This window comes from Symphalangus syndactylus, chromosome 20 (genome assembly GCF_028878055.3).
Source record: "Symphalangus syndactylus isolate Jambi chromosome 20, NHGRI_mSymSyn1-v2.1_pri, whole genome shotgun sequence".
In the NCBI taxonomy this organism is placed as follows: domain Eukaryota; kingdom Metazoa; phylum Chordata; class Mammalia; order Primates; family Hylobatidae; genus Symphalangus; species Symphalangus syndactylus.
Window position 1 is genome coordinate 65,061,981 of NC_072442.2, and position 25,995 is coordinate 65,087,975.

The 25,995-nt window shown below is 55.9% G+C and overlaps 1 protein-coding gene and 1 non-coding gene across 2 annotated transcripts in view; both read right to left on the reverse strand.

Moving 5' to 3' along the window:
• LOC129469507 (uncharacterized) overlaps positions 1 to 25,995 on the reverse strand; it is a 29,580-nt gene that overhangs the window by 604 nt on the left and 2,981 nt on the right. The window contains exons 4-6 of the mRNA XM_055256183.2: positions 15,907 to 16,114; positions 14,358 to 14,413; positions 12,539 to 12,615 (exon numbers count right to left, since the gene is read on the reverse strand). Coding sequence (XP_055112158.2) covers positions 12,539 to 12,615; positions 14,358 to 14,413; positions 15,907 to 16,114 — 341 coding nt within the window. The remainder of the gene's footprint in view (positions 1 to 12,538; positions 12,616 to 14,357; positions 14,414 to 15,906; positions 16,115 to 25,995) is intronic.
• Positions 15,558 to 15,659, reverse strand: LOC129470868 (small nucleolar RNA U13). The gene has a single exon (XR_008653387.1). It is a non-coding gene; the product is annotated as a small nucleolar RNA U13 (small nucleolar RNA).

A 25,995-nucleotide genomic window follows, 5' to 3' on the forward strand; every position in this document is an offset into this window, starting at 1 on the left:
CTCATGGAAACCACATCTCTCGGGGAGGGACTGTGGACTCCACCATTCTGAGCTGTCCCTATAGGAGGGGGCTTCATTTTCCTGGGTCAATGATGAAGAACAGTGGGTCCTTGCTCCTGGAGAACGTCTAGATGGACCGTCCCTCCTGAGAATACTCAGGGCAAAAGGAAAGCGAGGCCAGACAGAATAAGAAATACTTGGGGAGAAGCCCAGTGCCTGGACCCCTTCGAACACAAGGGAAGATAGTCTCCCCAGAGCCAGCCCTCCAGGGCTCCTTCACTTTCCACAACTGCCCAAGGGCAGAAGGCTCCCCATGCCACTGCCAGACAAGGGACCGTGTGTGTCCAGTGGGTCCCACAGTGACCATCAGGACCCAGCTTAAGCTCCAGGTGTGTTCTGAGGACCCTTCCCTCCTCCCCACCCACCGTGGCATTCTGAGGTCATGGCACGCATCACAACGGGGCCTTGCCCGGGTCAGCAGGGCCCAGAGTCAGGGTCCTCCGCTGCCTGGGGCGTCAACATGCCTGCCTGCAATGTGTGCACGTGCGTGCACACGCGTACGTGGGTAAACACGTCTGTGCACGTGTGTGTTGCTTCTCTGGCCAGGCCCGGCTGCCCCACTCATGTGTGCACCCAGTTCCTCATCACTGTCACCCCCGAGGCCCAGGGCCAGCATCAGAGCATCCATGGGAGCTCCGTAACCTCAGTGCCTCTGCCAGGGCCAGGCTCTGCCCCATCGGGATCGGAAATCTGGGCAGATTTGGGATCTCGAGCAGGGAGGTCACAGGGTTGAGGCCTGAAGTCTAGCACGGCACACAGCAGGGCTGAGAGCAAAACCCACAGTCATGTCTGGATTTTCCGGCCGGTTACCGCCTCTCTGACCCCAGACGTCTCACCTGTCGAATGGGTACATTCGGGAACAGCACCCACTCTACGAAGCCACCGTGAGGACAAAAGAGAAAATCATCTACACAGGCAGTGTAGAACGGGCTCCCTGTGAGTGCTCAGGGATGACCCTCCTCCTCAGCAGCTGCCCAGAGGCCAACACCGCCCATACCATAGCCACTGTCCCCAAGTCAGCCTGGAGGGAAGAGAGCAGGTCACACTCACCTGATTCTGATCAGCTGGCCTGGGTTACGTATGCCTCTCAGGGAGAAAACCTCAGGGAGAAACCAGAAAACTGGTGCTCACAAACCCCACTGCCTGTGTGTAACTGCCGCAGAACACAGAAGGCAGGCCGGAGAGCGGATAGATGCTAAGCACCAGTGGCATTCTGAGGTCATGGCACGCATCACAACGGGGCCTTGCCCGGGTCAGCAGGGCCCAGAGTCAGGGTCCTCCGCTGCCTGGGGCGTCAACATGCCTGCCTGCAATGTGTGCACGTGTGTGCACACGCGTACGTGGGTAAACACGTCTGTGCACGTGTGTGTTGCTTCTCTGGCCAGGCCCGGCTGCCCCACTCATGTGTGCACCCAGTTCCTCATCACTGTCACCCCCGAGGCCCAGGGCCAGCATCAGAGCATCCATGGGTGCTCCCTAACCTCAGCCCTCCCCACCGAGGGTGGTCCTGGGATACACATAGGGGTGGAGGGAAGTGACTGCTGCTGTTGGATCTCAGAATACAAATGCTAATACTATTACCCAATGGTCTTTTGAGCGTCTCTAATGGTATCGCTTTTTCATTTCTGACATTTTAGCTGCGTATTTCTCTCCATGACCCTTGGCTATTCTAGCTAGAGGATCCTGTGGGGAAAGTGCCGGGCACACAGTAGGGGCTCACTCTTCTAGACACGTTATCTAAAACCTGGCTCATCTGTCCTTCCACCCAGGGCCTAGGGCATGCCAAATTCCAGGGGCCAGAAAGAGCTCGGGATAAAATGAACCTTCAAGGGGAGGGCTTTGACCTGGCCTGAGTCTGCCTGTGCCATCCAAACGGAGTCTCAAGTCCTGAGGCAGGACGTCCAGATGCCCCAGTGCAGGGCCCTCCTGATCAACACCTGCTCCCCTGTACTCATTAGCAACCTCACCCACCCGACTCTCAAAGCACACTTGGCTCTCATATCCAGGAGCTCTGCATCTGTAGATTCAGCAACAGCAGATGGAAAATATTCAGAAAATAAATTGGATGGTTATGTTTCTATTGAACATGTGCAGACTTTGTTCTTGTCATCATTCCCTAAAGAATACGGTACCACAACCATTTATGTAGCATCTGCATTGTATTACATATCATAAATAATCTAGTAATGGTCTAATGTCTACGGGAGGATGTGCATAGCTTATACGTAAGTACTACTCCATGTTATATCAGAGACTTGAGCACCCATGGATTTTGGCATTCCCGGGGACCCTAGAACTAATCCGACATGGATACCAAGGGATGACTGTATATACTCACTCAGGAAGGCTTCTCATTGGAGGAAGGGCCCGGTTCAGGACAGACAGGGACATCATCCCTGGACTACCGTCCATCCATCCATTCATCCATTGGCACCACCCTCTAGGACTGTCCCAATGACAGCCCTAGCAAGTGGAGACAAGAAAAAAGACTGGCTCAAATGGTACAGCTTTTTGAGGTCTTGGAAGATGTTGCACCAGTATGAGAATAGTGGGTCAGTTTTCTCCAGGATCCAGAAAGCATATCAGGCAGGCTCGGAGAGAGGAAAGGAGCACGGCCTCTCCAGCAGCCACACAGGCCTGCGGTAGGCTGGGGCTGGGGCTGGGGCTGGCCCTGTTTATCACTTGGGCCTCATGGGGGAAAAGAAAGAACAGGGGGCAGAGAAGGAGCATGGGGGCAGCTGGTTGCCTAAGGAGAAGGCGTCTCGGGGAAGGGGTATTCATTCGTTTTCACACTGCTATAAAGAAATATCCTTCCTTCCTTCCTTCCTTCCTTCCTTCCTTCCTTCCTTCCTTCCGAGAAGGCGTCTCGGGGAAGGGGTATTCATTCGTTTTCACACTGCTATAAAGAAATATCCTTTCCTTCCTTCCTTCCTTCCTTCCTTCCCTCCCTCCCTCCCTCCCTCCCTCCCTCCCTCCCTCCCTCCCTCCCTCCCTCCTTTCTTTCTTTCTTTCTTTCTTTCTTTCTTTCTTTCTTCTTTTCCCTCTCGGGCCCACGCTGCAATCTACTCGGTTTGCTGCTGCCCGCACCGCGGACTCCCTGGGTCTGCCGGCACGCGCCACCGCTGCCTGCCTTTTCTCCTTTCGCTGCAGGCACGCGTTCGCCATCTTGGCCACGCTGGTCGCCAGCTCCTCACGCCGAGTGCTCTGCCCGCCTCAGCCTCCCGAGCTACTGGAACTACAGACGGAGTCTCGCTCACCCAGTGCTCGGTGTTGCCCAGGCTGGAGTGCGGTGGCGTGGTCTGGCCTCGCGGCAGCCTCCGCCCCCCGGCCGCCTGCCTTGGCCTACCAGGGTGCTGGGATTGCAGCCCCTGCTCGGCCGCCGCCCCATCTGGGAGGTGGGGAGCGCCTCTGCCCGGCCGCCCCGTCTGGGAAGTGAGGAGCGCCTCTGCCCGGCCACCCACCGTCTGGGAAGTGAGGAGCGCCTCTGCCCGGCCACCCACCGTATGGGAAGTGAGGAGCGCCTCTGCCCGGCCACCCACCGTCTGGGAAGTGAGGAGCGCCTCTGCCCGGCCACCCACCGTCTGGGAAGTTAGGAGCGCCTCTGCCCGGCCACCCACCGTCTGGGAAGTGAGGAGCGCCTCTGCCCGGCCACCCACCGTCTGGGAAGTGAGGAGCGCCTCTGCCCGGCCACCCACCGTCTGGGAAGTGAGGAGCGCCTCTGCCCGGCCACCCACCGTCTGGGAAGTGAGGAGCGCCTCTGCCCGGCCGCCCCGTCTGGGAAGTGAGGAGCGCCTCTGCCCGGCCGCCCCATCTGGGAGGTGAGGAGCGCCTCTGCCCGGCCTCCCATCGTCTGGGAGGTGAGGAGCGCCTCTGCCCGGCCACCCATCGTCTGGGAGGTGAGGAGCGCCTCTGCCCGGCCACCCACCGTCTGGGAAGTGAGGAGCGCCTCTGCCCGGCCACCCACCGTCTGGGAAGTGAGGAGCGCCTCTGCCCGGCCACCCACCGTCTGGGAAGTGAGGAGCGCCTCTGCCCGGCCACCCACCGTCTGGGAAGTGAGGAGCGCCTCTGCCCGGCCGCCCCGTCTGGGAAGTGAGGAGCGCCTCTGCCCGGCCTCCCATCGTCTGGGAAGTGAGGAGCGCCTCTGCCCGGCCGCCCCGTCTGGGAAGTGAGGAGCGCCTCTGCCCGGCCACCCATCGTCTGGGAAGTGAGGAGCGCCTCTGCCCGGCCACCCATCGTCTGGGAGGTGAGGAGCGCCTCTGCCCGGCCTCCCATCGTCTGGGAGGTGAGGAGCGCCTCTGCCCGGCCGCCCCGTCCGGGAAGAAGTGAGGAGCGCCTCTGCCCGGCCGCCCCGTCCGGGAAGAAGTGAGGAGCGCCTCTGCCCGGCCGCCCCGTCCGGGAAGAAGTGAGGAGCGCCTCTGCCCGGCCGCCCCGTCTGGGAAGTGAGGAGCGCCTCTGCCTGGCCACCCACCGTCTGGGAAGTGAGGAGCGCCTCTGCCCGGCCGCCCCGTCTGGGAAGTGAGGAGCGCCTCTGCCCGGCCACCCATCGTCTGGGAAGTGAGGAGCGCCTCTGCCCGGCCGCCCCATCTGGGAGGTGAGGAGCGCCTCTGCCCGGCCTCCCATCGTCTGGGAGGTGAGGAGCGCCTCTGCCCGGCCGCCCCGTCTGGGAAGTGAGGAGTGCCTCTGCCCGGCCGCCCCTTCCGGGAAGAAGTGAGGAGTGCCTCTGCCCGGCCGCCCCGTCTGGGAAGTGAAGAGCGCCTCTGCCCGGCCACCCACCGTCTGGGAAGTGAGGAGCGCCTCTGCCCGGCCACCCACCGTCTGGGAAGTGAGGAGCGCCTCTGCCCGGCCACCCACCGTCTGGGAAGTGAGGAGCGCCTCTGCCCGGCCACCCACCGTCTGGGAAGTGAGGAGCGCCTCTGCCCGGCCACCCACCGTCTGGGAAGTGAGGAGCGCCTCTGCCCGGCCACCCATCGTCTGGGAGGTGAGGAGCGCCTCTGCCCGGCCTCCCATTGTCTGGGAGGTGAGGAGCGCCTCTGCCCGGCCGCCCCGTCCGGGAGGAAGTGAGGAGCGCCTGTGCCCGGCCGCCCCGTCCGGGAAGAAGTGAGGAGCGCCTCTGCCCGGCCGCCCCGTCCGGGAAGAAGTGAGGAGCGCCTCTGCCTGGCCGCCCCGTCCGGGAAGAAGTGAGGAGCGCCTCTGCCCGGGCGCCCCGCCTGGGAAGAAGTGAGGAGCGCCTCTGCCCGGCCGCCCACCGTCTGGGAAGTGAGGAGCGCCTCTGCCCGGCCGACCCGTCTGGGAAGTGAGGAGCGCCTCTGCCCGGCCACCCATCGTCTGGGAGGTGAGCAGCGCCTCTGCCCGGCCACCCATCGTCTGGGAGGTGAGGAGCGCCTCTGCCCGGCCACCCATCGCCTGGGAGGTGAGGAGCGCCTCTGCCCGGCCGCCCATCGTCTGGGAAGTGAGGAGCGCCTCTGCCCGGCTGCCCCATCTGGGAAGTGAGGAGCGCCTCTGCCCGGCTGCCCCATCTGGGAAGTGAGGAGTGCCTCTGCCCGGCCACCCATCGTCTGGGAGGTGAGGAGCGCCTCTACCCGGCCACCCATCGTCTGGGAAGTGAGGAGCGCCTCTGCCCGGCCACCCATCGTCTGGGAAGTGAGGAGCGCCTCTGCCCGGCCACCTATCGTCTGGGAGCTTCTCTAAGATGCCAGACGTATGTGCCTTTTGGCCCAGGGCAGGCCATGGCATTGCTGGCACGCAGAAACAAGGGGCAACTGTGGCATCCCTGGCCCTGACTTTCCACATCCACGGCCTCCCAAGTCCTCCCTGGCATGCAGGAGGCTGGGGAGCTGGGAGGTGGGTGGGGGCTGGCATTCTGGCCCTCGGGTCCCTTCCAGAGGGAGACTTGTCCTCAGGTGGCTAGAGTACACACCCAGAGTTCTGTGCAACCTGCACAGGCCAGGATCCCAGAACCAGACTGCACAGGTAGACCTGGCCAGGCTGGGCTGTTTCCTACCCACAACCACTGGCACCTCCAAGCACACGCCGCCCGGGAGAAGGTCCTTGTGGTCACCTTTCTGCTTCAGTGCTGAAGGGAGGGGAAGGGCGTGCTCCCCTCCCCCGGCCACCTCCTGTGCCTTCCCGGCCGGGCCCAGTCCTGCCAATACCACTGCCCTTTCTGTCCAGCCCCTGAATGTGGTCACACGCTGCAGCAAATTCATGAGGCAGAACCTCAGACGGCGAATTCTCCCCAAACCAAGGCAAGCAGCTGACTGCCTGAGCTTCCCCAAGGCACAAGACAGAAACAGAGGAAGGTGGGGAGGCAGAGCAGGCACTGGGCACTGGCAAGTCCAGCTCACCAGGCACCTAGACCCTCCAGAGCTGGCCAGGGGGCACCGCGGGACCCTCTCCTGGACCCTCCAGAGCTGGCCGGGGGGCACCGCGGGACCCTCTCCTGGACCCTCCAGAGCTGGCCGGGGGGCACCGCGGGACCCTCTCCTGGACCCTCCAGAGGTGGCCGGGGGGCACCGCGGGACCCTCTCCTGGCTGCAGACACAGGGTCTACTGAGCCAGGGCACTAAATTCCTTTCCCCTCTCTGGGGGCATCTGCCGCCCTGCCCTCCTCTCCAGGATCTGAAGAGGGATGTTTATCCTCTTCACTTCCCTCAGATCCCACCTCCCATGAAATCATGTCTTCCTCAGGTTTTTTTTTTTTTTTTTTTGAGACGGAGTCTCGCTCTGTCACCCAGGCTGGAGTGCAGTGGCGCAATCTCGGCTCACTGCAAGCTCCGCCTCCCGGGTTCACGCCATTCTCCTGCCTCAGCCTCTCCAAGTAGCTGGGACTACAGGCGCCCGCCACCACGCCCGGCTAATTTTTTGCAATTTTAGTAGAGACGGGGTTTCACCATGGTCTCGATCTCCTGACCTCGTGATCCGCCTGCCTCAGCCTCCCAAAGTGCTGGGATTACAAGCATGAGCCACCGCGCCCGGCTTCTTCCTCAGGTTTAAAGTCAGACTTGAAGGAATCAAAAGGGAAACGCCACAGAGAAACATTTCATCGGGGAGCCTGGCAACGTTTTGAAACCCCGTTTTCTGTGTGGCTTCTGCTGAGAACTCCCTGTCCCACCCATGGGGACAGGGGTCAGAGTAATGGAGTGGAAATGGCAAGTTCACAATTTTGGCTGCAGCTGCTCCCATCTCTAAGCAACCCAGGCTCCGGGTTGGAGGGTGGCGACCCCAAGACACGTCCTCAGCCACCGGCCGTGTTTGTACTCCAGCCGATGAAGCGAGTGCAAAGGGCTGTACAAACGCAAGGCACTGAGCAAACACTGAGCGTGCTGTCCAGATGTCCCGGGGGAGGCTGAGGCTCCACACTGTGGGGAGTGCTCTGACCCCGTGGAGTGACCTGGTGTCCGCCCTCCACGGATGCTACGTGATGGCCCAGGCCCTCTGCTGCAGGGCCCTGGGAGAGCCAGCACTGGCTACTGGGCAGCCCACCTGACATGACAGCCACCCTTGCCCCTCGGAGCCTCCACTTGGGCACCATGGGTGCTGACCTCTCAGGTCTGGAAGGACGGCTCGCGGCCATCTCCTCCTGGAGTACAAGGAAAAGGCGTGTGCCCGCTTGGAGCCCGCTCTCCTACCAGTGGGGGTGACAGCTCGCAGCCCCTGGTCATCTCTATTTAGACCATAGCCCATGCAGCACAAAGCCCCGTGGGACCCAGGAAGTCCCCAAATTAAGGCTTCCACAGCAACGCCGTCCCCTAGATTCCTGGGTTATCACAGAGCCATTATCCACGGCCCCAACACGGTTGTTGAAGATTGGAGTTAGAAATTCCTAAAGGCGACCCTGGAGACTCCTTTGTCCCCAAAATTAGAACACGGGTGGGAGACACAAACAGAAAGTGCCATTGTGCCCTGAGCTTGGCGTCTCCGGGAGCTGATCCCGACAGTTCTGCTTTCTGAAGGCCTGGGTTGTATCAGAATGATTCAGCTCTGCTCAGCAGAAGCCCCAGTCAGCCCAAGGGTGTTGCTAAACTGCTTCAGCCCTGTCCTCACTGACCTCATTTCCCTTTTGGGGTCTGTTCTCAAGGAGCAGGCACTGGAGCCCTCATCAGAGGCCTCATGGGACAGGGGAATGCCCACGGAGCTCCCTCCACCCTGGGGGGAGGGGGAAAGAGATGACTTAGAAAGAGGGCTGGCCCAGGCAACCAGAGGGTATGGGTGTGAATGGTGGGTGTCAGCACATGCCCTCAGACGAGGAACAGTGACTTAGCAGCTTCCTGGGGCCTCTAGACCAAGGGTTGGCAAACTTTTTCCATAAAGGGCCAGACAGTAGACTTTTTTTTTTTTTTTTTTGAGTCAGAGCCTCGCTCTGTCACCCAGGCTGGAGTGCAGTGGCACAATCTCAGCTCACTGCAACCTCTGCCTCCCAGGTTCAAGCAATTCTCCTGCCTCAGCCTCCTGAGGAGCTGAGACTACAGGCACACACCACCACATCTGGCTAATTTTTGCATTTTTAGTAGAGACGGGGTTTCATCATGTTGGCCAGGCTGGTCTCGAACTCATGAGCTCAGGTGATCCACCCGCCTCAGCCTCCCAAAGTGCTGGGATTACAGGCGTGAGCTACTGTGCCTGGCTAAGACAGTAGACGTTTTGGGCTTTACAAGCCATATGGTCTCTGTCACAACTGCGTGACTCTGCCGCTATAGCACAAAAGCAGCCATAGACAGGAGCAAACAGGCACAGCTCTACCCCATGAAGCTTTGTTTACGAAAACAGGCAGTGGTCTGGATTTGGCCTGGCAATGGTGGTTTGCTGACTCCTGCTCTAGATCAAAAAATAAAAACCTTGAAGAACAAACCAGCAGCCTCCCTTAGACAGACCTCTGATAGCCAAACGCTTCAAATGGTGATCAGGTGACTCTCTTGCCTGGTCACTCTCTAGCCTGTGTAGCTTTTTGCCTCCAGTGGGAGAGCCGCAGTGGTTTGTGGTTTTTTTTTTTTTTTTTTTTTGGAGACGGAGTCTCGCTCTGTCGCCCAGGCTGGAGTGCAGTGGCACAATCTCGGCTCACTGCAAGCTCCGCCTCCTGGGTTCATGCCATTCTCCTGCCTCAGCCTCCCGAGTAGCTGGGACTACAGGCGCCCACCACCATGCCCGGCTAATTTTTTATATTTTTAGTAGAGACGGGTTTCACTGTGTTAGCCAGGATGGTCTCGATCTCCCGACCTTGTGATCTGCCCGCCTCGGCCTCCCAAAGTGCTGGGATTACAGGCGTCAGCCACCGTGCCCGGCCGTGTTTTTTTTTTTTTTTAAGACAGAGTCTCACTCTGCCACCCAGGCTGGAGTGCAGTGGTGCGATCTCAGCTCACTGCAACCTCCGCCTCCCGGGTTCAAGCAATTCTCCCGCCTCACCTCCCAAGTAGCTGGAATTACAGGTGCCTGCTACCATCCCAGGCTAATTTTTTATGTTTAGTACAGATGGGGTTTCACCATGTTGGCCAGGCTGGTCTTGAACTCCTGACCTCAGGTGATCCACCCGCCTTGGCCTCCCAAAGTGCTGGGATTACAGGCGTGAGCCACCATGCCCGGTCACCGCAGTGGTTTTTAGCCTTCACACAGACCTGCCAGAGGCCAGTGAAAGTAATGGACCCTCCCCTCCAGAAAGACACAGCTGAGTGGCACCTACACACGATTTGTTGGCATGGAATTTCAAGGGTGTACACAGCTCTCCTAAAGCTTACTCATGGACCATGCAGAGACCTGAAAACCCCAGGGTAAGATCTCTTGCTCACTCGGAAAGAACACTAGTTTCTTTGTATTTGAAAGAGCTCTTACAAGTCACTAAATACTAATAATAATAAAATCGAGAGCAGTGTAGAAAAATAGACAAATGACACAAAGAAGCAATTCACAGAAGAAATGCAAATTACCAATAAAGAGGAGAAAAGATGCTCTGTCTCACTAATAATGAAATACATTTTAAAAATGGTATGTCGTTTTTCATCGGATCAGAGTGGCTATGTTTGAAAGAGGAATGACATGGCACTGGAAGGGACATGGAGGAAAAGACACTTGTGTGCACGCTGGTGGGCCTGTGGTGGCAGGCAGGCTTTTTTTTTGAGACGGAGTTTCACTCTTGTCACCCAGGCTAGAGTGCAGTGGCGTGATCTCGACTTGCTTGCAAGCTCCGCCTCCTGGGTTCAAGCGATTCTCCTGCCTCAGCCTCCCGAGTAGCTGGGACTACAGGCGCCCACCACCATGCCCAGCTAATTTTTGTATTTTTTAGTAGAGACAGGGTTTCACCATCTTGGGCCAGGCTGGTCTCAAACTCCTGACCTCATGATCCACCTGCCTCGGCCTCCCAAAGTGCTGGGATTACAGGCGTGAGCCGCCGCGTCCGGCCTAAAGTCTTTCTTAACAGGGATTCATGGTTGGTTTGTCGTTTTTCATGACAAAGCATCTCTCTGCATTTCAGAGTGTGAGGTCCTCAAGGTCAACGACCATCTCGTTCCTTTATCCCCGAAATTCAGGCCTGCCCTGACAGAGGCGTAGCGTGACTAAAATAATGGAGGTGAGGCCAGGTTTTTAGTTTTCATGCTGATGAAAGAGTTGCTGGTTTTCGGCCGGACGCCGTGGCTCATGCCTGTAATCCCGACACTTTGGGAGGCTGAGGCGGGCAGATCACCTGAGGTTGGGAGTTCAAGACCGGGCTGACCAACATGGTGAAACCCTGTCTCTACTAAAAATACACAAATTAGCCAGGCGTGGTGGTGCATGCCTACAGTCCCAACTACTCAGGAGGCTGAGGTAGGAGAATCGCCTGAACCCGGGAGGCGGAGGTTGCAGTGAGCTGAGATTGCATCACTGCACTCCAGCCTGGGCGACTGAGCAGACTCAAAAAAAAAAAAAAAGAAAAAAGAAAAAAAGAAGAGGCCCAGAAGCCCCCAGAGCTCCCTCAAAGCTGAACAAGAACCCTTCAATGGCACGACAAGGGAAATCGGAAACCAGAGTGTACTACGAATAGTAATGGTAGATATTGCGTCTTAGAAACTTTTTCTCCTGTAAACTGACACAGGCGAGGTTTCCTTGCTGGACAGAAGTCTCTCGGAAGAAAGCTATTATTCTCACTTCTTTCCCAGTGGCCAGCTCTGAATGGCATGATTGCCCAACTGGGCGAGCCACAGAGAGTTCCCTTCTTCCCTCTGGGAGAGACTTTTTGGTTCCTCTTTTGACTTTCTTTCTCTTTTTTTTTTTTTTTTTTTTTGAGACAGAGTCTGGCTCTGTCGCCCAGGCTGGAGTGCAGTGGCTCGATCTTGGCTCACGGCAACCTCTGCCTCCCAGGTTCCAGCAATTCTCCTGCCTCAGCCTCCGAGTAGCTGGGATTACAGGCATGCACTACCCGCCTGGCTAATTTTTGTATTTTTTAGTAGAGACAGGGTTTCACCATGCTGGCCAGGCTGGTCTCAAACTCCTGACCTCAAGTGATCCGCCTGCCTCGGTCTCCCAAAGTGCTGGGATTTCAGGTGTGAGCCACCACACCCGGCCCCTTTTTTGACTTTCTTTCTTTCGACCCCACCTTCCTTCTGCCTCCCTGACATCAAGAAGAAGCACATTTTGTGATGTCCTGAGACTCCCAACAAGGGGGTGCTCAGTACCCCGAGAAAACATCTCCCCCAGGGGACTGTCTATGCCCGGGCACGGAGGAAACAAGAGGAGCAGAAGACCAGGTGTTCCCTGAGTTTTCCGTCTGGCTCCGGACAAAGGCAAAGGTTGGGGCAGTTCCACGGGAGGCGGGTGTTCAGGCTGCTCCATGAGCAGAAGCTCCCGGAGACCCTGATGACAGCTGCTGAGGAAAACAGGTAAAGAAAGTGGGCGGCAGCGTTTTGTCTTCCTGCCTCTGCCTCCCTGGGCACGAGGCTAGTGAGCTGCTTCCTCAGCGTCAAAGCCCAGATCAGAAGGCAGGGAATGTCGGCCAGGCAAGGTGGCTCACGCCTGTCACCTGGCGCTTTGGGAGGCCGAGGCGGGTGGATCACCTGAGGTCAGGAGTTTGAGACCAGCCTGACCAACATGGCGAAACCCCATCTGTACTAAAAATACAAAAATTAGCCGGGTGTGGTGGCGCATGCCCGTAGTCCCAGCTACTCGGGAGGCTGAGGCAGGAGGATCGCTTGAACCTGGGAGGCGGAGGTTGCAGTGAACCGAGATCGTGCCACTGCACTCCAGCCTGGGCGACAGAGCAAGACTCCGTCTCAGAGAAAAAAAAAAGAAAGGCAAGGGATTGTGAGAGCCACGCCTTGCTGCCTGTGGACCTCAGCTGAGGAGGCTCTGCCAGGCTCTGTTGCCAGGCCACCTCGCCCATAGCCCCTCTACTGTTTGGGACACCCAGGCACATGCAGGCACATGGAAGGCAAGGAAATAGAAAGCAATCAAAGTGGCCTCAAATTTAGAAGCAGATTACTGAACTACAGAGCTTTAAAAAGTCCGTACTCACTGTTAATGAGGTGAAGGTCATACACATCCCACCAAAGCCATTCAGAGCCAGGGCGATGAAGATGAGCACAGAGAGAGCTGTGGGGAAATGGAAAGCTCGTGAGTGGAGGAGACTCCAGCTGAGCTCCTGGGAAGCCGGGACCGGCTCAGAGTCCTGAGCGGTGCAGGCTCCCTGTAAATCCAGTAAATGCAGGCCAGGGTTAGTACCTGACATCTGGGGAGTGGAACTGCCCCTTTCTCATCCCTCCTCTAGCCTCCTATTTCTTTTTCTTTTTCTTTTTTTTAATTGAGACGGAGTTTTGCTCTTGTCACTCAGGCTGGAGTGCAAGGGCGCCATCTTGGCTCCTACAACCTCTGACTCCCGGGTTCAAGTGATTCTCCTGCCTCAGCCTCCCAAGTAGCCGGGATTACAGGCATGCGCCACCACACTCGGCTAATTTTTGTATGTCTTGCCATGTTGGCCAGGCTGGTCTCGAACTCCTGGCCTTTGGTGATCTGCCCATCTCAGCCTCCCAAAGTGCTAAGATTACAGGCGTGAGCCACCGTGCCCAGCCTCCTCTTGCCTATTTCACAAAGCGTGGGCTCTTGAAAAAGGTGCACACCCACCCTCTTTTCTCCAATTAATATTAGCAGTGTCCAGGCAGTGACTCACGCCTAGAATCCCAACACTTTGGGAGGCTGAAGCAGGAGAATTGCTTGAGTCCAGGGGTTCAAGACCAGCCTGGGCAACAAAATGAGAACCCATCTCTAAAAAAAGTTAAAAATTAGCCAGGTGAAGCCAGGCGCGGTGGCTCACACCTGTAATCCCAGCACTTTGGGAGGCCGAGGCGGGTGGATCACGAGGTCAAGAGATGGAGACCATCTTGGCTAACACGGTGAAACCCCGTCTCTACTAAAAATACAAAAAATTAGCCAGGTGTGGTGGCGGGCGCCTGTGGTCCCAGCTACACAGGAGGCTGAGGCAGGAGAATGGCATGAACCTGGGAGGTGGAGGTTGCAGTGAGCCGAGATCGCGCCACTGCACTCCAGCCTGGGCAACAGAGGGAGATTCCATCTCAAAAAAAGAAAAAAAATTAGCCAGGTGTGTGTGTGCGTGCCTGCAGTCCCAGCTACTCTGGAGGCTGAAGTAGGACGATCACTTGAGCCCGGGAGGTCCAGGGTCCAGTAAGCTGTGACTGCACCACTGCACTCCAACCTGGGTGACAGAGAGAGACCCTGTCTCTAAAACAAAACAAAACAACAACATCAACAAAAAAAGAAACAGCAGCAAGCAGGAGGCCTAAGGAAGCTACTTCACTGAAACCAAAAATATAGGTTCCTGAAAATCAGTAGATGAGCCTGGCTGAGATTTCGGTGAAACTCAAGTCCTTTTTTGGTGTTTGCTCTATAATCCTTAAAACAACGGCTCCACCTGAACAGGGTTGTGGACCAGGTGGCTTCTAAGCTATCCTTCATGCTTTGGCCTGTGCTGCCTGGAGGGGACTCGGCTCGTGACTTCTGCACACACCGAGGACCGTGCCCCTACAGCCGGCCTGGTTCTTAGAACTTGCCTCTCAGGTTGGCATCAGTGAGGGCCTGGCTTGGTTTGGTGATGAGATGGAAGTTGCTCATATCCTGGCAGCTCCTGTCTGGGGTGGCTGCTCCCTGATCCCGCCGTCCATTTGAGGTCAGTAACTGAGTAGAGGCCTAACAGGTGTCCCCTCTAACTTGAGCAGTGAGCAGCAAGCCCAGGACAGTGTCCAAGAGCAGGTGGGTCTGGGAGCAGCTCGGGGCGCTCTCTCCCCAGTCCCTGACAAAAGATGGAGGAAGAGCACACTCACCGTTTGGTTTACTTGCTCCATACGCAATCAGCAAGCAGGAAACCGCGAAGCAGGCGCTAAAAGCCAAGCAGAAACGGAATGTTATTTACCATTATGACTTTATTCAGTGTTATTGTTTTGTTTTTGTTTTTTTCTTTTGGTTTTCCTTGAGACGGAGTCTCGCTCTGTTGCCCAGGCTGGAGTGCAGTGACGTGATCTCAGCTCACTGCAACCTCCGCCTCCTGGGTTCAAGCATTTCTCCTGCCTCAGCCTCCCGAGTAGCTGGGATATTACAGGCGCCCACCACCACGCCTGGCTAATCTTTGTATTTTTAGTGGAGACGGGGTTTCACCATGTTGGCCAGGCTGGTCTCGAACTCCTGGCCTCAGGTGACCCACCCACCTCTGCCTCCCAAAAAGCTGGGATTACAAGTGTGAGCCACCGTGCCCAGCCCATTTTCATTTTGTATATGTATTATAAAGCACATTAAGAATGGCACAGGGGGCTGGGAGCCACTGCACTCCAGCTCCAGTTGCTTGGGCAACAAGAGCAAAACTCCATCTCAAAAGAAAAAAAAAAGAATGGCATAGGGGCCAGACACGATGGCTCACGCCTGTAATCCCAGCACTTTGGGAGGCTGAGGCGGGTATCACGAGGTGAGGATATTGAGACCATCCTGGCTAACACGGTGAAACTCCGTCTCTACTAAAAATATAAAAAATGAGCCGGGCGTGGTGGCGGGCGCCTGTAGTCCCAGCTACTCGGGAGGCTGAGGCAGGAGAATGGCGTGAACCCGGGAGGTGGAGCTTGCAGTGAGCCGAGACTGCGCCACTGCACTCCAGCCTGGGCGACAGAGGGAGACTCCATCTCAAAAAAAAAAATTAAATAAATAAATAAATATGAAAAAAATAAAAATATAAAAATTAGCTGGGTGTGGTGGGCGCCTGTAATCCCAGCTACTCGGGAGGGTGAGACAGGAGAATTGCCTGAACTGGGGAGGCAGAGGTTGCAGTGAGCCGAGATCACGCCACCGCACTCCAGCCTGGGCGACAGAGCAAGACTCTGTCTTGGAAAAAAAAAAAAAAAAAAAGCACAGATATACATCATTTATAATTCCATGTGCTTATCATATTGGCGGTACGTGTTGACAATCTTTTTTCTGGTGGAGCTATAAGGTCAAACGGGCTGTGGAAACCAGTGTTTTGTTTTGTTTTTTTTTCTCATCAGATGGATACTGTGCCAGCTTCGTAACAAGGTTTGAGGGAAGCATGTCTCACATGAGAGTGAAACCCCAGTTATCGCGCTTATGAACTACAAAGCGACCGGAAACCCATATTCTTAGCGACAAGCAACTCCGGTCCCCGGGCGGCCTGGAGCCTGGAGCTTTTCTTATTTGGCACTGGAGCACGGCGAGGACCACAGCACCTGCTGATTCGGTGGCGGACGGGAGGGCCTTCAGGGAGCTCCACGGTACACCTGCTATCAGGTATGACCAGGATACCCTTCTGTGGGGAACTCAGCCCAGGGGTCCACCTGCCCACTCCCTGCCCCCTAAGGGACCCGCACTGACCTGCCCAGCAGCCTGAGCTTCCTCGGGCCATACTTGTCCATGACGATACCCAGGGGCAGGGTGATGGCACTGAGCAGAAAGGAGCCCACAGTGAAGGCCAAATTTAGCATCTCATCCTGCGCCTGGCAGCTGAGCCAGCCGTTCATCCAGCTCGCCTCCTCGTGCCCCGGCTCTGCTGTGCCGCCCACTGTGCCATTGGTGACATTCTCTGTGTGAAGAGGGAAGGAAACCCTGACCTCAGGGTCATGACAGGGATTCCCAAAGATCAGAAGGGCAGGTGCCCATTCAGAGTCCCCCCCACTGGGAATGCCAGGGCTGGCTGGGGGCCTCTCGAGGGCTCAGGCTACCCCTGCAGCAGGCTTGGATGGCCATTTGGCCCAAGTTCCCTGGAGTGAAAACGTAGAGGTTCTTAACTTTTGTGGGGGCCACGGACCCTTTGAAGAATCCAATAAAGACCTCCCCAGAAAATGCACACCAAGGTTTATCCACAGTTTCAGGAGCTTCGCGTGTCCCTTGAAGAGCAACACAGCCCAGGCTGAGAGTCCCGTTTGAGAGCATTGCCACCCTAGAACAGCAGACCTCAGGGCCCAGCCTTGGCTGTGGGGCCCCAGGCTGGCGAGAACCTTCTCACGGCAGCTACGTCCATGGGGACAGACTGCAGCCAATATGGAGGCAGACCCCAGACCACTTGGGAAGCACAAGCACTGGTCTCACCCCAATAGCCTGGTTCTCCTCGGTCCATGTGGGGAGACTGGGGCGCCTCCTTCAATGGGAAGTCCAGCTGCCTTCTCAAACATAGAACAGATGCCACCTTCTCCCCCTGATATTTTCTTTTTCTTTTTTTTTTTTTTTTTTGAGACGGAGTTTCACTCTGTTGCCCAGGCTGGAGTGCAGTAGCACGATCTCAGCTCACTGCAACCTCTGCCTCCCAGGTTCAAGCAATTCTCCTGCCTCAGCCTCCCGAGGAGCTGGGATTACAGGCACCTGCCTCCGTGCCCGGCTAATTTTTGTTTTAGTAGAGACGGGGGTTTCACCATGTTGCCCAGGCTGGTCTCAAACTCCTGATCTCAGGTGATCCTCTCACCTCCGCCTCCCAAAGTGCTGGGATCACAGGCGTGAGCTGCCGCACCCCGCCGATATGCACCTTTCTTATTTTCCTTGCCGGGGTCATTGTGATGCCATCCCATGGCCATGCCCAGACCTCGCTGGGTGCTGAGTCTGGTGTGTCTGCCACACCCAGCCCTTAATGGCCCCCTCCAAAGTCCACCCAGCACCAAAACAACACAAAAAGGAAGAGAAAAGTGCTGTGGCAGCTGAAGACGGGAAGGTGGAGGACGGGCTGGGAACGTGGCTGAGAAGCTCTCCTGGCCGGGACTGCTAGTTAAGAGATGCTGACTAATCCTGCAGGAAACAGGAGCCGACTTTGATTAGATGTGAGGTCACACTGGGAGAGTCAAGCAAACGCTTTTCTTCCGATAACTGCCTGCCTTCCAATTGCAGCCCTCTGGCGCCAGGGCTGTAGCGCTGAGCTTTGCAAAGGCTTGCTCGGGCCTCCCGGGGCTCCTCCAAGGTCACTGGAAAGGATGCGCACAGGTGGAATCGTGCTTCATGCCAACGTGTGGCCAAGGAGCCCCGCCGGGGCCGTGTGGATGACAAGCGTGGAACTGGAATCTGGTTTCTAGCTTCCAGTTTTTGTTCCTCCACTTTCTACCTGCATGACCTTGCTCTAGCTCAGTTCCCTTATCTATAAAATGGACATCATATAATGATAAGATCCACCTCCTAGGGTTTGGGGGAAGATCAATGAGAAAAACTCAGAAAACCTTCTAGAGCTCACCCAGGCATAGAAAGCACTTAATAACAAACAGCTATAAGTTGCTGCTGTTCTCGTGGTTATTACGATGATTGCCGCTATTGGAGGCTCCGGGTGGAATCACGGCACCAATAGCCGGCACAGAGCCGGATGCAATGGCTGCGGGGAGCACAGGCCCGTTAGCGTGTGTGGAAGCGCAAAGGCACGTCTAATCCCCCAGGGCTGTGAGCACTGAAGGGCAGGGCCTGCATTGTGGTCACTTCTGTGTCCCCAGTATCTCACCCAGGTCTTGGCCTACAATAGCTGTTTACTGAATGAATAAAAACAACAGGGCCAGGTGTGGTGGCCCACGCCTGTAATCCTAGCACTTTGGGAGGCAGAGGCGGGTGGATCGCCTGAGGTCAGGAGTTCAAGACCAGCCTGGCCAACATGGTGAAGCCCCATCTCTACTAAAAATTCAAAAATTAGCCAGGCATGGTGGCACATGCCTGTAATCCCAGCTACTCGGGAGGCTGAGGCAGGAGAATCATTGAACCCGGGGAACGGATTCAGTGAGCCAAGATCACACACCACTGCACTCTCTGTCTCAAAAACAAACAAACAAACAAACAAACAAAACAGAATCAGGCCAGGTACAGTGGCTCAGTCTGTAATCCCAGCCCTTCGGGTGGATCACCTAAGGCCAGGAGTTCGAGACTAGCCTGGCCAATAAGGTGAAACCCTGTCTCTACTAAAAATACAAAAATTAGCCGGGCGTGGTGGGCGTCTATAATCGCAGCTACTCAGGAGGCTGAGACAGGAGAATTGCTTGAACCCGGGAGGCGGAGGTTGCGGTGAGCTGAGATCACACCACTGCACTCCAGCCTGGGCAATAGAGTGAGACCCCATCTCGAAAAACAAAATAGAACAAAACAAAAAAACAATGGAACCAGATCACAATGGCCAAAAGGATCGAGAGAGGAATCAACAGAACCAAGTTGAATCTAGGGGGGATTTAAGGAGATCAGAACCACAAGTCAATCACTTGGAGCCATAGCAATACAACCTTACCAACCAGATTCCCCCTCAGCCACTTTCTCTCGGTTTTCCAAAAACAAGGTCCACCACACGGTCAGCCAAAGCACATGGCAGACGGGGTCCTCGAGCCCGTCAGGGTCGAGCTCAGAGCTTCACGTACACCGCCTCAGCCGGCGGGCCTGGGCCACTCGCCCATCCACAGTGCGGCAGCTTCTGGAAAGGAGGAGCTGCTTTGTGAGCTGGTGTTGGTTTCAAATGCCAGCTCTGCCAGCAGCAAAGGAATTGGCTCTGAAGTCGGGGAAAGAGGGTCTCTACAAAGCAACAGCCATTTCCAGGCTGACATGCAGATAGGAGCAAACCAGCAGAGGTGACAGAGAGGATGGATGGAGAGGGCACGCCAGGGCCCAGGATGGGTGACTTGTGGGGCCATGCACAGTCTGGAGCTAGTGACTGCACAGGGGCCGTGGAATGACTGAGGGCTTGGGGGGCCGTAGGTTCTACTGCTGCAAGCAGGAGCCACAGGCACGAGGAATGGAGTGGGTGAGGCAGCACTGCCTATGAGTAAAGGCACCAGGGACCTCCAGTTACCCCAGGGAGGAACCGCAGCTGGGTCTCTAAACCCATGGGTTTTCTCATCTGGAGCCAGAAGATAAAAATCCCAAGGCTAGGCCGGGCGCGGTGGCTCATGCCTGTAATCCCAGCACTTTGGGAGACTGAGGCAGGTGGACCACTTGAGGTCAGGAGTTTGAGACCACCCTGGCCAACGTGGTGAAACCCCATCTCTACTAAAAATACAAAAAAAATTTAGCCAGGTGTGGTGGCAGGTGCCTGTAACCCCAACTACTTTGGAGGCTGAGGTAGGAGAATCGCTTGAACACGGGAGGCAGAGGTTGCAGTGAGCCAACATCCCAACAGTGCACTCCAGCCCGGGCCACAGAGTGAGACTCTGTCTCCAAACAAACAAACAAACAAACAAAAGTCTTAAATTGATTAGAGATCTGGTCACCCCTTTAACCACATAGGGGAGAGGCAAGGTCAGGGTAGAGGCAAGGGTATCTGTCCTTCCCATCTTTTACCCTGGAGCGACTACACACAGGGGCAGGGACCTTGCACTTAGGCCAACAGCCTTCTCCTCTTAAACAAATCCCTGCCACCAGGCCCTCTGCCGGGCTGCCTGCCTCCAGGCCGTCCTGTCCGGCAACAGATGCGCCTGGGGCGGGGGAGGTGAGCGGCTTCTCCTTCTGCTTGTGGAGCAATTTGAGAGTCTCCCTCCTGCTGGAGGGAAGGAAGCCCTTGGTGAGCCCAGAAGCTCTGTTGACAGTAAACAGCCCACACGCACCCGCACCGTCACAGCCCCAGCAGATGCCCAAACACAGACACACCCAGGCTGTTCCTCTCCCCCTCCTCCCACCTGGGCCACCGTGGGCCAGGAGAGAGACAGATTAAGCACCCAGGAAGTGCCAAGGCGTGGGGTGGCCCTCTGCTTCCAGCCTAGAGCTTGACCCCGGGCCAGCCTGCTCTGCTCCACACCTGCACCTGTTTATTAAACAGATGCCTCCTCGGGGGCGGCCAGAAGTGACCCAGCCCAGCCCGGCCAGAGAAGGTGAACCGAGAAGACAGGCAAGAGTCAGCGTGGCCAGTGAGTGCCAAGAACAGGAACAGGGCGGCTCAGGGGGAGACCCAGGGCCAGGGAGGAGGAACACCGTCCAGCCCCGCTCGCAGAAGACGCACAAGATCTTTACAGAGGAATCAGGGAGATAAGAGGGTGCTGTGGCCCCCCAGTCTCCCCCGAGTCAAAGAGGAGCCTCCCCACACCCCGGGGAGACAAAGGGAGGGGGGCCTCCAAGATGATGCTTGAGGGGGCCAAGAAGTACCTGGCTTGAGGTCCCCTCTCAATTCCTGAGCTGCCCCCTTCCCTGACTGGTTGTTTTCTGAGTCCCCCACTCCAGGGTGCGGGCCCCTGGACAGCGCACCCATGGCCCCTGCCCGGGATCTCCTGTCTGTCAAATCCTTAGTCTATCCGGCAACAGGAAGCAGCATCTCAGTCCTCGGTCCGGCAGGGGAGATGTAGGTGAGAGGTCGGCTCAGACACAGAGCAAACAACAGGCAGGAGGGCACGGACAGGCAGAGGCTGTCCTGGGCTGACCAGGGCCTGGCCCCCGAGCAGTGGTCCCAGCAGCGGCTGCCACGTGCGCAGTGAAAGTGTGTGCCAGCTGCCACGCTCAACGGCTGTGCCCATGCCCACCCCATATTCCCCACGAGGATACTGTCAGCGTATGCCCGAGGGATGCTCAGAGCAGGCAAGTCACTTGCCGAAGGTCTCATGGGGGTCCCTGAGGAAGCTGGGCTTGACTCCAGGCTGTCAGACCCCGAAGCTCCCGCTCTTACCGCTCGGGCTGTGCCGATGCTGGCCTACCTGGGTTAGAGGCTCATATCCCAGAGAGAAAATGCTGAGAGAACAGAGCCGGGAAAAGGCTGCCCATGGCGTCGGCAACACCAGGAGGCCCTGAATATCGCTTGGTGAGCACCGGACTAAGACTGTCCCACGAGGTCCCTGAGCGCCAGCCTAAGCTGGACAGGACCTTCATGGACACCAGAAGCCAGGGGTGGCCAGCGGATGTCTGGGAGGGAAATGAGGTCACGAACCAAGAAGGAGGGAGGCTGGGGCAGTGGGAAGAGCCAAAGCCGCCAGCTCTTCTCTGAGACGCATCCTGAGGCTGCCGGCCCCAGCCTTTAAACCTTCTTACCCGTTGCTATGGAATTTTTAAAATTGCAAATAAACTGGGGGAAAAGTTTAAAAGTCACATTTACAGCAATAAAACTGAAAGGCTGGATTTAAGAAAGCTATCCGGCCGGGCGCGGTGGCTCACACCTGTAATCCCAGCACTTTGGGAGGCCAAGGCTGGTGGATCACCTGAGGTCAGGAGTTGGAGACCAGCCTGGCCAACATGGTGAAACCCTGTCTCTACTAAAAATACACAAAAATTAGCCGGGTGTGGTGGTGGGCACCTGTAATCCCAGCTATTTGGGAGGCTGAGGCAGGAGAATCACTTTAACCCAGGAGATGGAGGTTGCGGTGAGCTGAGATCATGCCATTGCACTCCAGCCTGGGCAACAGACTGAGACTCCATCTCAAAAAAAAATAAAATAAAAAACAAATACAAATACAAAAAATTAGCCGGGTATGGTGGCAGGTGCTTATAATCCCAGCTACTTGGGAGGCTGAGGCAGGAGAATCGCTTTAACCCGAGAGGCAGAGGTTGCAGTGAGCCGAGACTGCGCCACTGCACTCCAGCCTGGGCGACAAGAGTGAAACTCCGTCCCCGCCTCCCCGTCCCCCAAGAAAAAAGAGGTCCTCGAGGCAGCAGAGAAGTCTCCTGTCCACACCTGCAGCTTCACTCAGCCCGTGGGGATCAAGCCTGGCCCCGCTTCCCCAAGGTGGGCGGCAGCCCCTCTGCCCTTGCAGTGACCTCTGTGCCAGGGTGAACTCGCAGCGACCTCTGTGCCAGGGTGAGAAGCTCCCTGCCACCACCACAGGCAGAGCAACTGCAGCGGTCAAGAGCACACAACCGGGGTCGGCCTTCATGCCCATGGTCAGACCGTGAGTGACTTCCTCGGGCAGAGGCCATGATGGCTTCTGGTTTCTATGCCACCCAAACATACCAGCATGTGGCAAGCCCTCAGCAATTCACACGCGCCTCTAACAGGGGAATTGGATCGTCGCCCTCCTCTGCCTCCCTGGCTTCCTCCTGCCTTGGGAAAAAAATTCAGTTTCCCTGAATGGCCTCCCAGTCCCTGCAGGCCCGGCCCCTTCCCACTTCTCTCCTCTCCTCCAGGGTGTACCCTCCTCTCCTGAATCACCCCTCCTCAACTTCCAGGCTTCCGCCTGAACCCCAGAGAGGCCCTCCCACCCAGTAGCAGCCACATCTCCACTGCCGTTCTGGCTCCTGGCACCCTGCTTTCTTGGGGGCCTGACCACCCCCTGGAATTATACAGGTTACACAGGTATGTGTGTGATGACTTGTTTGCTCTGCACCCAGCACGGCACCTTCGTCAATGTTTACTGAATGTTTAGGTTACAAGAAAGAGGGGATTAACGATCCACATGTATGCCTGGAGCAGTGGGTCACGCCTATAATCCCAGCAACGTGGGAGCCCGAGGTGGGTGGATCGACTGAGCCCAGGAGTTCAAGACCAGCCTGGGCAACATGGTGAAACCCCTATCTCTACGAAACATTTAAAAATTAACTGGGTATGGTGGCTCACACCTGTAGTCCCAGCACTTTGGGAGGCTGAGGCCGGCAGATCACTTGAGCCCAAGAGTTTTGAGACCAGCCTGAGCAACACGATGAAACCTTTATCTCTACAAAAAATTTGACCGGGTACGGTGGCTCACACCTGTAATCCCACGGCTTTGGGAGGCCAAGGCGGGTGGATCACCTGAGGTGAGGAGTTCGAGACTAGCCTGACCAATACGGTAAAACCACATCTCTACTAAAAAATACAAAAATTAGCCAGGCGTGGTGGCAGTCACCTGTAGTCCCAGCTACTTGGGAGGCTGAGACAGGAGAATTGCTTGGACCTGGGAGGCAGAGGTTGCAGTGAGCCAAGATTGTGCCACTGCACTCCAGCCTGGTGACAGAGTGAGACTCCATCTCAAACAAAACAAAACAAAAAAAGTTGAAAAACTAACCAGGGGGTCGGATGCAGTGGCTCATGCCTGTAATCCTAGCACTTTGGGAAGCCGAGGCGGGCAGATCACGAGGTCAGGAGATCGAGACTACGGTGAAACCCTGTCTTTACTAAAAATACAAAAAATTAGCTGGGTGCAGTGGCGGGTGCCTGTAGTCCCAGCTACTCGGGAGGCTGAGGCAAGAGAATGGTGTGAACCCGGGAGGCGGAGCTTGCAGTGAGCCGAGATCACACCACTGCACTCCAGCTTGGGCGACAGAGCAAGACTCTGTCTCAACAACAACAACAACAACAAAAACTAACCAGGGCCAGGCACGGTGGCTCACACCTGTAATCCCAGCACTTTGGGAGGCAGAGGAGAGCAGATCACCTGAGGTCAGGAGTTCGAGACCAGCCTGGCCAATATGGCGAAACCCCATCTCTACTAAAAATACAAAAATTAGCCGGGCATGGTGGTGGGCGCCTGTAATCCCCAAAACAAAAACAAAACACTAACTGGGTATGATGGCTCATGCTTGTAGGCCCAGCACTTTGGGAGGCTGAGGCAGGAGGATCGCTTGAGCCCAGGAGTTTGAGAACATCCTAGGCAACATGGCGAGACCCTGTCTCTACAAAAAATACAAAAATTAGTTGAGTATGGTGGCGCACACTTGTAGTCCCAGCTACTCAGGAGGCTGAGGTGGGAGGATTGCTTGAGCCCAGGAGTCAAGGCTGTGGTGAGCTGTGATTGCAACACTACATTCCAGCCTGGGCAACAGAGCGAGACCCTGTCTCAAATGAAAAAAGAAAACATTCACAGTTAGCCGCAGCCCCCCAGGCTGACCCTGCCCTGTTGAAGTGGGGGCCACTGGACAACAGAGAAAATGAAGAAAGAGCTCAGGCGTGGACGGTCACATTGCCATTCCAGAGGCCAAGAGGATACAGCTCTGGGAAGCCCCGTGCTTCTTGGGCTGAGAACCCAATTGGTCTCCTGCCCTCACCAGGGGGACGAGGGAGGCATCCAGCAGCCAACACCTGGAGGATGTTGTGCAAAACCCGTTGCCAGCTTCCCGCACCCAGGTCCCCAAACCCAGCCTGCCATGTCTCCCAGCAGGCAAGGAAGGACAAACTGAGGGGCAGCCGAGAAATGAGCTGTTTCCTTCCTTCTGCCACCTCACCCGACTGGAACCCAATACCACGTCTGTGGCCAGATTCTGGCTGGAGTCCTAAGAAAGAGTTCTAAGAATCTTTCAACAGGTTCAGGCAAATTTTCTTTAGAAAACAAACAAACTAAAGCATCGTCCTAGAGCGACACGAAGCTGACAAATTTGCATCTCAATCAGCTGGACACTGCTCAGCCTTTCACAAGTCTAATTCGATAAATTCAAAAATGGCCTAACTGCTTCCCTGCAATTCAGCCATGCACCAAGTTTGAAAATGTTAGACTGAAGCAGAAACGTTCACCCTAACTTCGCCAGGCACTCCCAGACGAGCCAAGTGCGGGGATTTCTGGCCTAAAAGAAAACTGGTTATGCAGACTCCAAGAATCAAGGAGCAGTGTGTCCAGAGAGATAAGCTGTGTGGAATCAGCAGCCTTCCCGCCCAGGACGTGGGCCCAGCATGTTTGCCAGATAATCAGAAAAACCAAAATTGGAGGCAGGAACAAAAGTACGGGAAAAAAAGTTGATGTTCAACCCACAATCCTGACCCTTCACCTTCACTTCGGTTTAGAGGAGCTACCTGTCAAGTCTGCCCAGGGCTTAAAACACCAACTCAGCACCGCGTTGGCACAATCTCTGGGACTCCTCCCACTTAGACAGAGGAAGAAGCTGAGGTTGAGGCAGGAATGAAGGGACCAGACCCAATTCTGCCAAAACCATACAATCAATTAAATCCGTGGACAATCTATTAAAAAAAAAAAAAAAAAAGTCCTAGAATCTGACCTTCCGACACCATGGTGGGTAAAAAAAAAAAACAACAAAAAACAAAAAAAAAACCTGCCCACAACAGTTCTCTGGTCTGGGTGAGACATTAAAAGCTTTCTCTGTGGATGATGACTTTTTTTTCTGCTTTTTTTCTTTCTTTTTTTTTTTTTTTTTTTAAACCCTGTGTCCAGCTTGAAAGAGCCCATCAGGGAGGCGAGCAGGAAGGGTCACGATCTCTAAGGGAGGAGAGAGGAAAGAAGAGGAAGCAGCAAACACTCCAACCTGTGCCTTTCGGGGACAGGCATTAATCTCCTAACAACTCTTGGCCAAAGCAGAAAGCTTGTTCAGGGAACAAGGTCTGACTCTTCCCAACTCCCAAGATTTCTTGCTGATGTGGGGAAAGGCCTGCCAAGAACCCTTAGGCTATTAGGAAATATTTTTGAGTGGCTAAAGGCTAAAGGTTAGTTATAAATCATATACTTTCTAGCCTCTCCCCGCGGCCTCTGCATTCGCCTGCTTTCTCCTGCCCTGAACCTCTCCAGCTAAGCCTCCCTCCCTAGAGACTGGGACACACAGGAATCTCCAGGGCAGATCAGAGAAGGGAAACAGGGAAGCTTCCACAAAGGATTACACCCAGCATGAGCTGGTCCAAAGCTTTCTCTT